The sequence below is a fragment of the Fusarium mangiferae genome (genome assembly GCF_900044065.1).
Source record: "Fusarium mangiferae strain MRC7560 genome assembly, contig: FMAN_scaffold008, whole genome shotgun sequence".
Taxonomy (NCBI): Eukaryota; Fungi; Ascomycota; class Sordariomycetes; order Hypocreales; family Nectriaceae; genus Fusarium; species Fusarium mangiferae.
In genome coordinates this window covers 934104-947654 of record NW_024573928.1, presented here as the reverse complement: position 1 = coordinate 947654, position 13551 = coordinate 934104, and the positions used below count along the sequence as shown (strand labels likewise).

The 13551-nt window shown below is 50.6% G+C and overlaps 2 protein-coding genes and 2 non-coding genes across 4 annotated transcripts; all 4 read right to left on the bottom strand.

Moving 5' to 3' along the window:
• Positions 1–856: 856 nt before the first annotated feature.
• Positions 857–946, bottom strand: tRNA. The gene is given in 2 exon segments: positions 857–891; positions 910–946. It is a non-coding gene; the product is annotated as a tRNA-Glu (tRNA).
• A 1337-nt stretch (positions 947–2283) lies between these two features.
• On the bottom strand, positions 2284–2378 carry tRNA. The gene is made up of 2 exons: positions 2342–2378; positions 2284–2318 (listed from the first exon to the last, which is right to left on the bottom strand). It is a non-coding gene; the product is annotated as a tRNA-Glu (tRNA).
• A 349-nt stretch (positions 2379–2727) lies between these two features.
• On the bottom strand, positions 2728–8911 carry FMAN_11275 (uncharacterized protein; the record flags this gene model as incomplete). Its single annotated transcript, XM_041834069.1, has 4 exons — positions 2728–2897; positions 2950–7444; positions 7496–7795; positions 8156–8911. 4 exons carry the CDS (start codon positions 8909–8911, stop codon positions 2728–2730), a joined length of 5721 nt encoding a protein of 1906 aa, XP_041684369.1.
• Positions 8912–11395: 2484 nt separating this feature from the next.
• On the bottom strand, positions 11396–13354 carry FMAN_11274 (putative iron inhibited ABC transporter 2; the record flags this gene model as incomplete). Its single annotated transcript, XM_041834068.1, has 3 exons — positions 11396–11522; positions 11577–12718; positions 12767–13354. The coding sequence occupies 3 exons, from the start codon at positions 13352–13354 to the stop codon at positions 11396–11398; spliced, it is 1857 nt and encodes a 618-aa protein (XP_041684368.1).
• Positions 13355–13551: the final 197 nt, after the last annotated feature.

Below are 13551 nucleotides of genomic sequence, written 5' to 3'. Positions count from 1 at the left end.
GAATTGAGTTCTTGCCCCACTAGGCAACTCCGGACTCAACTCCTACATCAACTTCACCACCATCAAGGACAGCTCATGCTGTTCTACCTCCCCTGTCCAAGTGGGCTGAGACGTTGGCAGCAGTCTTCGGTGTCGGTCTGCAACTCCGTTTAGTCGCAAACATGGCATTCACCCCGACAAACAACTTGCAAGCGATATGCAAAACGTATCCGCGACGACCTGGGTGTACTCGCCTGCATGGTCTCCCTTGTTTATATGAGAGTCATTCTGGAAATTGCGTTCAACTTTGTCTTTAAATTTTGAGTTCTGCCGAGAAGGAACCCGTCTCGAAACTCGCCTCACAACGCCCAGCATTCAGCGCGCAGCATGAACAATGTTAGTCTTCTTGCTGCAATGACAGCAGCAAGCAGAGTCTGCGCCGCACGACATTACTGAGCTGCAGGAGGCGGTGTTCCTCAGTCGACGTGGAATGTTGAGTCTATATACACTTGAACTTTCTCCTAAAACATACGACATGTACGTCTATCATCGCGACAAGAGGTATTACAGCGCTGGTAAGGGGCGACATATCTGTATCCTCGGATGTCTATGCCTGCGCTTCTTTATTGGCTCCCTATTTATTCCTCCTACCCTTTCGTCGCTCCTCATCCCGATAATCCCTTTTCTACGAGCAAGTGCATAGACCAAATAAGGCCTGTCTATGGCCAGATCTGTCTTTTGCTTTCTGAACAAGTGTGTCAGATAATACCTACATTACCTCCACTTTCACCACAGTTCTTCACATCCATGGCCAAAAAGATATCTCTCTTCCACATCACTATAGAGACATCTCTCCAAGGAAGCAAAAGATATAGGTCTCCGGTACAGGGAATCGAACCCTGGGCTCCGCGGAACTAATCTCTCAGGTCATGAGAGCGCGAAATGTTAGCCACTACACCATACCGGATGATGATTCGTTGAAGTTCCGGCGTCCAATCAGGCGAGAACAGCATGGGAGTGCTGGGCTGGGCGTAACGATTTGTTGGCAGCTGGCACTCATGTCTCTGCTGGACTTGGGTGCAACGACATGCAGTTAGCTGTCATCACACGCGAAGTTCCATGTGTATATTGTGCAGTTGCAGATAGTCACGTCTATGTGGGTGGCACGCATAAGTTGTTGCTCCTGAGACCCTGTTTCCGGTCAGGAGACGTTGTCGCATCATCATACAGGAGGGTACGTGAAAAGAGATTCAGAGCCAATTCTATATCCAGCGATGGTGTTGTCTATCACGATACAAATCGACATTTGTGTTTGTTAATGCAGAACCGCCTGGCAATGGGTGCTTCGCAGTTCTTGTGTAGATATAGAGTGGTGAGCATGGGCTAACGATAGGGCTTGTGCTTTGAACCCGACTTCTTTTTATTCTTACCAGTCTTCTTATTTCCCAGTTTCATATCATGCTCGCAGGAGGTGCCCCGGCCATGAACGATATCGGCAACTCACAGCATGTCTGTCTTTGGTCCGCAGAGCATGGTTTTCTTGCGGTCATTCAACTGAGACACATGCCCATCTAGTCTCAGCAGTAAGACTTCTACAATCGGGGCAACACGTTGTCCCCCGTGATTGAGCGATCGGTGATCAACGAGTGACAACGGGGAGGTCTGCCAGGTAAGTTCTCAGTAAGCTCGACACAACACGAAAATGCTTGAATATATGAGGATGTATAACAGAAAATGACATTGCCTGAAGTGTTGTATGTGCACCGCATTCACAGCCGTTGGCAAGGACCCACATTGGTTACGTGGGTTAGTATAGGAGAGGAGGCAGAACAACCCTGGGATAAGAGCTTGACTTGGAGATGAAGCAATAGCAACGCCAGACCAGAGAACTATCTACACACAACCAATCGAGATCACTATCGCAAAAACCCAATCGTGGTAATAAGTTATTCACTCTTTTAGTAGTTGTTGTTATCAGCATGTAATTCGCCCACGCCCATCTTATTAATAGTCAGCACTCTTAATCTTGCTTCCTCAAGTTCATCCATCATCACCAAGTTTAACCAACACAACCCTCAGACAATCCCATCTCTTGCCTCTGCTTTATTATACCAGTATTAAAATTTTAAGTTATTAAACATAAGCAGCCAGCAAGCAACAAGCCAGATCAACAGCAGCAGTCTGCTACTCACTCCAGCACCCAACCCAGCACCCAACCCACCAGATCTCCTCCATTCACCTTCATTGATTGCAACAATCAGCAATCAGCAAAAAGACACTGTCAATACCAGCAAAAGATAAGGACTCCGGTACAGGGAATCGAACCCTGGGCTCCGCGGTACTGATCCCTCAGCTTAGAAGATGAGAGCGCGAAATGTTAGCCACTACACCATACCGGATGACGAGGCTTGTGTTTGTTGAAGTGGGCAGCCCTATCGCGAGTCATGCACACAGCACTGAGAGAAATGCCGACACACACGACAGACACATATACTTTGTTACCCTCCGTCTATAGTAATAATACATGCCTCTGTTCCAAGACGATGCTTCGCTGCCCTGCTATAATTTATCGGCATTTTCACTTCCAACTCCCCCTATTGACGGCTCCTTCGCCATGACAACAAGAAAATAGAAAAAGTAACGTAGCAGATACATGAATAACTCCCTTCGTCTTCCCGTGAGCCCATACGACTCTCAAGTCTTGCGTTTGATATTACAAGCGTTGCTAGTTGACGCTGTCGACCTCCCTTACTCCATCATACCATCAGCAATCGCTAACCTTTGCTTCGCCGTCTTGGCTCGCTTTGTCCCCTTTCTACCCTTCTTGCCTTTGCTATCACTGTCACCAGGTGTGGCTGCGGTAGCTGGTGTTGCTGTGCCAGATAGGCCTTTGGATCCATCATCAAAGTTGCCCTCGCCTGGCATGTGTTAGCTCGGAATGCACGAGTAAAGTCACACTGTTTTGCTCACCTTCATGATACATCTCGTCCAGACTGGCCGTGTTCTCAGCCTTGCGTCGCTTGCCACCCTTCTTCTTTTGCTGCTTCTCAAGCTCGCCTGACTCGAGGAGCTCTTTCTCACGACGCTCGATCATCTCAGCTTGCTCATCATCGGCAAGCCACATAGCAATATCACGGTTGCGGTTCTCGGGAGCACGACGGCCAGAGAAATCAACGCTTGCACCGCCACCCTGGATGACGACACGTTGAACCTCTTCCTTCTGCATCGCTCTCTTGCGAATGCGCTCTTCGATTGTGCCGCGCGTGATGAGACGATAGACTGTGACCTGCTTGGTCTGACCCAGACGATGTGCTCGATCCATGGCTTGCGAATCGATGGTGGGGTTCCAATCGGAGTCGTAGAAAATGACAGTATCGGCGGATGTAAGGTTGATACCAAGACCACCAGCACGAGTAGACAGAAGGAAGATAAAAATCTCTGGACGAGTCTGGAAGTCATGCACGGTATCTCGTCGATCTTCGAGCTTGGTAGAACCATCGAGTCGGCAGTACTTGTAGTTGCGGTAAGTCAAGTACTCTTCCATCATGTCGATCATGCGAGTCATCTGGAAGTAGAGAAGTACACGATGGCCCTCGCTCTTGAGCTTGAACAGCAATTCGTCAAGCTTAGCCAGCTTGCCACTGTCAGTAACGAAGCGCCGCATAGAAGGAACAGAGATGTTGGTGAAGCCCTTCTTCTCATGATCAGGCTTAGGCAGCATCTCGCGAGTGGGCCATAACTCCATGGGAAGCTTCTTCTCCACGAGAGCCTTCTCCTCAAAGAAGGTAGGGCCATAGAGAATCTTGCGGATTGGTGCGTTAAACAAGGCTTCGCTACGTTCGGCCTCAGAGCCCCAACTGCGGCAAGACACCTGGATTGGTGGTGCTGAAGCGCGAGGTCTACCAGCAGGTTCCAGACGGCCAAGACCAGACTCGTTGTAGTCTGATTGAGCGACATTCATCAACTGGGTCAAGACACCTTCGCTGGTAATGTCGGCTAGAGGCTTTCGGTTCTGTCGTGCCTGAATCTGGAAAATGGCATGGGCGGGAGTGTAGTTCTTATCCTCAGTATCAGTGTAGGCCACATTCATGTATCCAAGTCTATCGCGTTTCTGAAGCTCTTTGGCAGCTCGGACAATCAAGCTTTGGTGCGTGGCCTCATAAGCCTCGTAGGGAGAAGTGTCGGCAAACCTAAGCCACGAGAATGCCTTTGATCCATCACAGCTCTCGCGGATGTTGTCTGGGCTCCAGACATTCATCATGTGGTTCAATGCCTGGTTCTTCCAGCCCGCAACCTGACTATCCGGGCCTGCCTTGTTGATTCGGCCTCCATTTCTCCAGATGAGGCGAGGGAGCTCGTATTCGATCAAGTTGCGACTTGAGTAACCCACCGCAACTTCGCTACCCTCACGGACAAACGACGCGGTCTCAGCAAAGTAGGCGCAAGCAAATGGCGAATTGACCTCGGCGCGCTCAAAGAGATCAGGATGGTTACAGACCTTTCGGAACTGCATGACCAAGTTCATCAGTGTACCCGAATCCTGGTCGTCACCCATAGTAGCCTTTTCGACGAGGTCCATAATGTTAATCTGGTTTCGAAGATTACTGTAATACGCGCGTTGTCTGTAAGTGAGATCACAGAAGATGTCCATCTCAATCTTGTCACCGAGCTCCTTCTGCACATGCTTCTTGACACGACGAAGCATGAAAGGCTTGAGAATCATGTGCAGACGCTTGAGCTGGTCCTCATTGAGCTTGGTGTTACTCTGTGCGTGAGACTCAATATCCTTTGAGAACCATTCGCTGAACTCGTCGTGTGAGTCGAAGAGCGACGGCATGATGAAATGCAGAAGTGCCCAAAGTTCTTGCATGTTATTCTGGATGGGTGTACCAGTGAGAAGCAGGCGGTTTCGGCAGTGGAAGTTGAGCAATGCCTTCCATCGAGAACTTTGTGAACTCTTGATGGCTTGTGCTTCATCAAGAATCATGTATTGCCATCTCATCTTCTGGAAGTAGGCCACATCAGAGACAACCAGCTGATACGAAGTAACACAAACGTGGAAAGGAGCGTCTTTTCGGTATGTCGTATGCTTACGATCCCAGAACTTTCGGAGAACTTTTCGATCGTTGGCGCCACCCCAGTAGGGGAGAATCTTGAACTCGGGGACGAACTTGGCGATTTCCTGCTGCCAGTTGTGTAGAGTAGAAGCAGGAGCGACAACAAGGAAGGGGCCCCAAATATCGTGCTTCTCAGCAAGGTAAGCCATGACGGAGATGGACTGTACAGTCTTTCCGAGACCCATTTCATCTGCCAAAATACCGTTGATACCCTGCTCGTATAAATTGACAAGCCAGTTGAGGCCCTTGAGCTGGTATTCCTTGAGTTGGGCATTGATAAGCTTCGGTTGTTCGATCTCGACGTCGCCCAGGCCTGTGGGGTTCTGGAAGTTCATCTCGCCCTCTTCATCCATGTCAAGACCCTGGTTGTTGAAGTCACGGGCCTTCTTCTGGGCCTCGGCGATGGCATTCTGAGCGTTGGCCATAGCAGCAGCACGGAGAGCCTCTTCGCTGCCCTCCTCGAAGTCAAGGTTCTCAAAGTTGGTAACCTTGCCAGTGACTGGTCCTGTCGGCTCGTCGATATCGAGTTTCTGCTGGTCAATCTGGTGGGCGTCCTTGGCGACATCCGGGTTGTCGGTACTTCGTTCTACCTCATCAGTCTTAATCTTCTTGCCGATGAAGTGAGAGTACAGCTCAGTCTGCGAGATAAGGAAGTTAAGCTTTCTCTTTTGACGGGCAGCTTCACGGTCGGCTTCTTCTTTTCGGGCATTCTCGATCTCCTGCTTCTCAGCAGCCTTGCGGAGATCTCGTTCTTCTCGCTCGTTACGCTTCCAAAAGCCCATCATGTCACGCATAACACGCTTTGCGCGAGCTTGGAGATCTTTGGTGCCCTTATTTGTCCGTAATTGCCAGCGCTTTGCTTCCTTCGATGCCAAGATGGCTGTCTTTTTAAGATTTGAGGCCTTTGTGGCATAAGAGTCCACGGCAAGCTTGAAGGTCTTGTTGACATCTTTGCGAGCCATGTCTCGCCAAATCTGGTCGTAAATCTGGTTGTAACCCTTGGACATGAACCGTTTCTCGTTGTCGGGGATGTCGTCGACCTTCTCCTTGTCTTTGTCTTTGCTTTTCTTGCTTTTCTTCTCGACAGGCTCGTCTTCGGTCTTATCGCCGTCGTCCTTGTCTTTCTCAGTCTCAGCAGAAGGATCTTTCTTGGTTTTCTTGATCTTGATCCGAACGCGGTTCTCTTCTTTGGTTGGGAGCTCCTCTCCGGCATCAAGAGCAGCTTGAGCGGCCTCAGCAGAATCCTTTTCGGCTTGCTTTTGCTCCTTAGACTTTTTGAGACGAGGTCCGCTACGGCCCTTGCCCTTTCGCTTGCCAGATGGTGTGCCGGCTTCCCCAGATTCCACATCAGAAGCCTGGAATGAAGACATGGTGCCACCCTCCAGGTTAAGCTCCAAATTACGGGCAGGACCCTTGATACCCTTTTGGAGAATGAGTTTCGTCTGCTGTGCCTTCTTACTGGCGCGTTCAGCATCTCGAAGATGTTTCTGCCGTTCGGTTTCGTCTTCAGCAGCCTCGGCGCGAGCCAGAGCTGCTTCTTTCTGCTCCATGGTAACAGCCATTGACTTCTCACGTCGTCGCTTGCGCTGCATATCCTTCTTACGCTCCTTTTCGGCGTAGACTTCTTGTTCGCGAACCTCATGGAGTGCTTCGTCATAAAACACGTCGTCGTAGCGTCGTTTACCAAGCTCTGCATGGAGTACGAGCTTCTTGCCGGTTGAAGTCGCAAAGGCGGCGCGCCGGGAGAGACCATGTTCCAGGTCGAGTTGATTCATTACGCGTCGTCGCTTCTGAGCTCGCTCTTTGTATTGCTGCTGATCAAATTCATCCGGTTCCAGATTTGAAGCCCTGTTGTCAATCTGTGTCTCGGCGTTCTGAATCTTCTTCTCCATCTCTGCTGACCAAGTTTTTGGCTTAGGGAGGCCATTTGCTTGTCGTTTAGCGGGAAGTCGAGGTGTTGGTGATTCCTTCTTAATCGATAGTCTGCGGCCATTCTTAGGCGTAGCGGCATCTCGAATATCAGAAGCACGGCCCTTTGTCGACTTTCGACCTCCTCGCTTCTTGGCAGGAGGCTCTCTTTCTTTGTCTCTACCAGGGAAAGGTTCAGGCTCAGTCTCGACATCTTTTTCAACCTCTGTGTCGTGATCCACTTCGGGCTCTAGGGAGCGTTTTGTCTGTTTTGGTTCCCGTGAGTCGCGCTTCGGTTCTCGCTCACGTCTGGGATCTCGCTCTTGCTTGATATCAAGTTCGGCTTCTCGTGAAATTAAAGGCGATTGTTCTTTGGGTTTTCGAGCGGGCTCAGAACTGGAGAGGATGCTGTCAAAAGACATCGGGTTTGCCCTTGATGTCTGCAATGGTATTAGTACAAATGAACATTCTGTATATTGGTTAGCACCTACGCTTGCCGGTGCCGGCTTTGGTGGTGATGGAGCTGCAAGATCAGACTTGTAAGGTGTAAGGGCAGAAGCCCCGTTGGTAGAAGTCATGTTGGCCGTAGCACCATGTCTCGCACTTGGAGAAGCTAGTAGAGATTGTCGCCCCGGAGGGCTGAGAGAACCAGCTGGAGGATTCTGATGCGAATGCGATGCTGGACTTCGCGGTCGACTATATGATGGACCTCGTGGGGATGTGTAAGAGCCGTTGTAATATGAAGGAGTACTTTGTTCGGCAGATTGCGAATAAGGGTACGGGTCGCGAGTCTATTGTGTAAGAAGAGAAAAATTAGCTCCACGTCAGCAAGCTTTGTGGTTGTTCGGTCTGGGTCGGAGCAGAGGGAGGTTGTGCGACGGAGTTAAGGGTGATGATGAAATTAAAAGGTGTTCCGATAGTGACAGTTTGATGGGAAATTAAGCTTGATAAGCGTAAGGGAAGAGAGCAGGCATTGATGGCCTGGACGTGATGGGTGAAGATCTCGATGATCAAGATAGAATTGAAGGATGATGATGATGGGGAAGAGGAAGAGGAAAATCAAGGGACGTCGGGTGCAATCAATGAAATCGAGTCCGGGCGAGACGAGACGAGAGTCAAAGACAAAAAAAGAGTGGATTTGCCCCCCTTACCTTTGGAGTGCCAACCGGGGGCGCATTGGCGTTGGCGTTGGCGTTGTGCCAGGAGGCTCCAGGCGTCGCCGCGTCAGAAACTCGACGTTCCTTTGTTGTATCAGTTGTAGGGTCGTAAAAGCCTCGCGATGCAGGCTTGGTTTCACGCGGTATATAAATGTCGTGGTTCGACCCGGGAGGGTAGTATGCAACAGGAGGGTGCAGCGGCGACACGGGCGGAGGACCAGCAGGCGGTTGTGCTGGAGGTTGACGATGATGTTGCTGATGATGAAGTCCTGCTGCTGACGATCCCGGTGATGATGAGTTGAGGCCTACAGGAGGTGGAAGTGATGGAGCGACGGGGCCGCCGGGTGCGCCCGTGGACGATGACATGTAGGGATTGGGCAATGCTGGACGAGGCGGGGAGTGAAGGGAATGGCCGGCACTTGGAGTGTTTTGATGGCTGTGGCTATGACTATGGCTATGGCCGTTGGGAGATGTAAAGGGAGGAGGACGGTATTCTGACTTGGGTGAGCGCAGACTAAAGGTGGAGTGTTGATGCACATTCGCGCCGCCTGCGTTCGATGAAGGTGTCGCCGGTTCTCCCACTATAGGCCCAGGTCCAGTTGAGTCACCGTCACGCCTATTGTTGTGGTGATGGTGATGATGGTGGTGATGATGATGGTGATGCGGACGGGAGTCTCGGTCATCATCTCCACCATCTTCTCTCTGTGGTGGCCGCTGCAGCACCGAGGAGTTATAGCCGTTCTGATCCATGGTGATTGATGGTCTAGCGCCTGAATGGCAGACAGAACAAAGCTAAACACCCGAGAGAGCAGGGAATGTGTTATAGTCGGACGGCCGGTGGTAATCAAGCTTGAGAACCCATGTGCTCGACAAGCAATGATGCGACGACGGTTTTTGGGGGGAAGTTAATGTGTCCGGTAAAAGATGCGCAGTCGATCAAACAGAGTTTCGCGATGCGCACGCGAGGCTGTGTGAGGAATCGTTACGTTGCGTTGTGTTGCAGGCTGAGTTGCGATGCGATGCGATTCGCAAGTCGCGATCGGTGATGCAGCGAACTGCGACAGAGGTACGTGTGGGATGAAAACGATGGACAGTGATGGATCGCGACAATGTCAGGTCTAGGTTGAGCCCCAATCCAAGGCAAGTCGAAAGAGGATGCCCTGGCTGGGGGGCAAAGTGTTTTGGTGTGGAGGTGTTGGTAGCGTGGCGCTGGGATACGGCGATGCAAGCGGCAGTCGAGATGGGGAAGGGGATGCGAGACAGGGTTACTATACTGAAGTTTGAATGTTTACTGAGAGTCTCGAGAGATATGGGAGTTTTATAGGGGGGTAAGGGCCAATGGATTGATGAACAAAGCTACAGTAAAGTGTAAGAACAGCCGCGGGGGAAGGGATTATGACAATGTGAACAGTAAAGAGAATCAGAAGGATCGGGGAACAACAAAGTGGAGTGGAGTTTGTTCTAGAGCTGGAGGTTAACCAAAATGAGGTGGTGATGGCGGGAGCTGGAGTGACAGCCCCAGCCCAGTCAATCAACACTCAAGCAAGGTACGGATACCCGGTAAGGCAAAGCGAGCCCAGGCGAACCGAGTCTATAGCGATCCAATGGTTCAAGAGATACGAGTACTTGCTGAGGATAATTACAGCGTCTGTCTGTATTAATCAGGGCACGTTCTGTGATGAACAATGACGACAGCGGTGGTGTGGGCGGCAGTGGAGAAAACAAAGCCTATTGACACAGCGGGAGAGAGAGACAACCAGGAAGAGAAGAGACAAGAGGAGGTGATGCAGAAGCTGATCGAGGCACGGCGATGGAATCGAGGAGCTGCACCAACGGGGGGGTTCTAGGGGGTTTGACGTGCCAAAATACCACCACTGAAGTGAGAATTACTTGCACAACAAGATCGAGTCAACGATGAAGCAATCAGAGCGATTATTTTTGTAATTGTGTATCACCGACCCGACCGAGGCACGATTCCCTAAAGAGGAATTGGCGATAGGTTCAATATGAATTTGGGGTTACAGGTCAGTATCTAGGTATGCTCTGCCAGGTGTTGAGTCACTGAATGTGACAGTGTCCAGCTGCATCTGATGCGTTGATCTGGCTGTTGTCTAAAAACCCTCATAGTAATCACGGCAAAATCCAAGTGCGTGCGTGCGTGCGAATACAGCTCCATCCAAATCAAGGCACACGCGAACACGATGTTCACTCAGATTCCGCGTCAGACTCGTTTCTCACTCTATTTTTTCAGGTCCCAAGTCTCGTGCCCCTGTCCCGTTGGCCCCCGTCCCATGTGGGTCTGACTCAACGCTAAACTCTACAGCGTTAACCCAGCTTTGGGTTCCCATCAGCCCATCCCCAGTCACCGGCAGCGGGGATAGATTCCGGAGATCGCTTCGAGATGATATGTCTGTCATTTTGTGTAGGGTAGGGGAGAGGAATGCACATACATAGTAGGCGTTGTAACCACACTATTTTGTATCACGATAATACGCTTGTTGTATTGATCTGCTGATGTAAAAAAGACTTTAGCACAGCACTTACTTGAGTTTCTCTGACAACAACTGACGGTGAGACAAGCGTTGTAAGGCTGAAGTTATTTAGCCGGCTTACTCTCAGCCTTGAAGATCCCGTCAAAGTACACCAATAGCCAATAGATGTCTCGAATCACGAGCATTACACCTTGGAGTGATATTTTCAGCGAACACAAAAATCACATATATGCAAATAATTATTATGGAATCCATTTATTCGTACTCAAGGCTTAAACAGCCAGACCTAAAGAAAAAGAAAATCTATCTGTAAACATTTCCACATCTTCGTGAACGCTTCCGGGCCTCTCTACTGAGGCCATGCCCATGCGTCCTGTAGCGTCGTCCGTCGTGGCCGTCTCATTCCATCATAAGGTATCAAGTATCCTGATGGTCTAGCCACCCGCGCCGCCGCCGCTTTAAACCCATGAAAATACCCACATGATTGCCAATGGCAATCTCATCAACTTTTTGTGGATTGAATATCCTCTCCTATGGGGCAAGAAAGCACCGAACCTTGGTTTAGGGTGCCAAAATAAACTTAGTGAAGAGTCCCCTAAGTTTAGGCTATATTTACCTAAGCATTTTTATCGCTTAGGGTCAAGGTCCTGAGTTTTCTTTGCTCCCTAGCCTCTATAGTCAATTTCCTTTCATGTATTCGTGCCAGATAAAATCAAAATTCGTAAACTTTTCCGCCTTAGCATTAGACTGCTCCGGCGCTGATCATCTTCTTTCGGAGGTAGTTCTTGTACTCGGAGATGGAACCGTCCCATGTACGGATAGTCTGGTTCTCGCAGACGAGAATCTGCTTGGCAATCTTGTCGAGCAATCTATTATCGTTAGCTATCATTCATCACAATTGGACTTGGACTGATGGTGCTTACCGGAAATCGTGAGAAACCACGATAACACCTCCGCTGAAGGCGTTGATGGCATCTGCCAAACTGTCGATGGTAGGAATATCCAGACCATTAGTAGGCTCGTCAAGAAGCAACATGTTGGGGCTCTCAATGGCCAGCAGAGCAAACACGATACGACTCTTCTGACCCTCAGACAGAGTACCCATCAGGGCAGTCTGGGAGTCGCCGCTGAGACCGTATTTGCCGAGCTGCTGACGCCAGTACTGGTAATCCTGTGACTTCTCAGCGTACTTGTCGCGAACGAAGTCGAGAGCAGACTTCGTCAAGTCAAGCTGCTCAGAACTGTGCTGAGAGTAGAGACCGAGCTTCAAGTGAGTGTGTCGGGTAACAACACCACCGGTGGGAGAAAGCTTGCCAGTCATGAGGCGGAGCAGAGTAGACTTGCCCACACCGTTGGGGCCGACAAGGGCAGTTCGGGAGTCCATATCGAAACCAAGGTCGAGGTTGCGGTACAGATCATCCTCAGGCTTACCAGAGTAAGAGAAGGTGACGTTATCGAATGACAGGACGGGAGGAGGGAGCTTATCAACATCGGCGAAACGGAAAGTGAAGACACGGTCCTGCTCGACAGGCTGGATGAAACCATCGGCCTCCATCTTGTCGAGAATCTTCTGTCGGGACTTGGCCTGTCGGACCAAGTTGGCGTAGGTACCAGCGCTAGCAATGAACTTCTTGATGTGGACAATTTCATCCTGCTGCTTCTGGTAGGCCTTCATCTGGTTGGTCTCGTTCTCGGTTCGAGTCTTGCTGTAAGAGTCGTAGTTACCACCATAGTAGATGAGCTGCTTGCCTCGCATGTCAATCATGTTGGAGCAGACACCGTTGAGGAAATCCATAGAGTGGGATACAAGGACAAGAGTTCGCTCCCACTTCTTGAGATACTCCTCGAGCCACACACAGGCCTCCAAATCCAAATGGGCAGTGGGGTCATCGAGAAGGAGAACGGAGGGCTTGACGAACAGGGCCTTGGCAAGGGCGACACGCATACGCCAACCACCAGACATGTCCTTGGTCTTCTTGTGGATAGTCTTCTTGTTGAAACCGAGACCAGTCAGGATAAGGGAAGCACGGGTAGCGAATGTTGAGGGATCAAGCTTGTCCATGTGCTGGAAAATGTTAGTTTGGTACATTGACATTATTGTACATTAACTCACCTCGTAAAGATCAAGGAGAACAGGGCTCTCAGGGCCCTCGTCCTCGAGAAGCTTCTCAGCCTGGTGGTCGAGACGCTCCAGCTCCAGCTCAGCCTCTCGGACAACCCACTCAAGGGCACCGAGGTCACTGGGAGGAGCACCCTCGTTGAGAAGGTAGAGATCGAGATGCTCAGGAATGGGGTACTCGCGGGCGGCGATGGCCTTGAGGAAAGTAGACTTTCCGCAACCGTTCTCGCCGAGAAGACCGTATCGTCGACCGTAGGTGAGCTCTAGAGTGGAATCGGTGATAAGGACTCGACCGTGGAAGACGAGAGAAGTACTGGTGATCTTGACGTCCTTGCTGGTCTGGGTAGAGGCGAGGACACCGGTGGTGACACGGTCGGAGATACCGTGCTTGTCCATCTGCTCAGCGAGACGCTTCACCTCGTCGAGCTTTGCGCCTGAAGTTGCGGGGGCATCATCGTCCTTGATGGGGTTGCCGTGGGCGTCAAGCTCAGGCTCCTCAGTCTTCTTGCCCTTCTTGCCCTTGAGCTTGCCCTCGGCAGCCTTCTTGGCAAGACGCTTCTCCTTGGATGAAGAGGGGGCCATGATGAAGATGTGTGTAGGAAAGGGAAAAAAAGGACCGCGGGGTTGAAAGAACGGAAACTGTCGGCGGGGTGAGGATGTCCGTCTGAGAAATCAAGTCCAAACCGGGGTATATGAGTTGGTTTGGAAAATGACCGTTCGATGAAGAGGGAGGAAGAAGTGAGTGAGAGAGATGGAAAAGTTGAGTTGACCTGACCGAC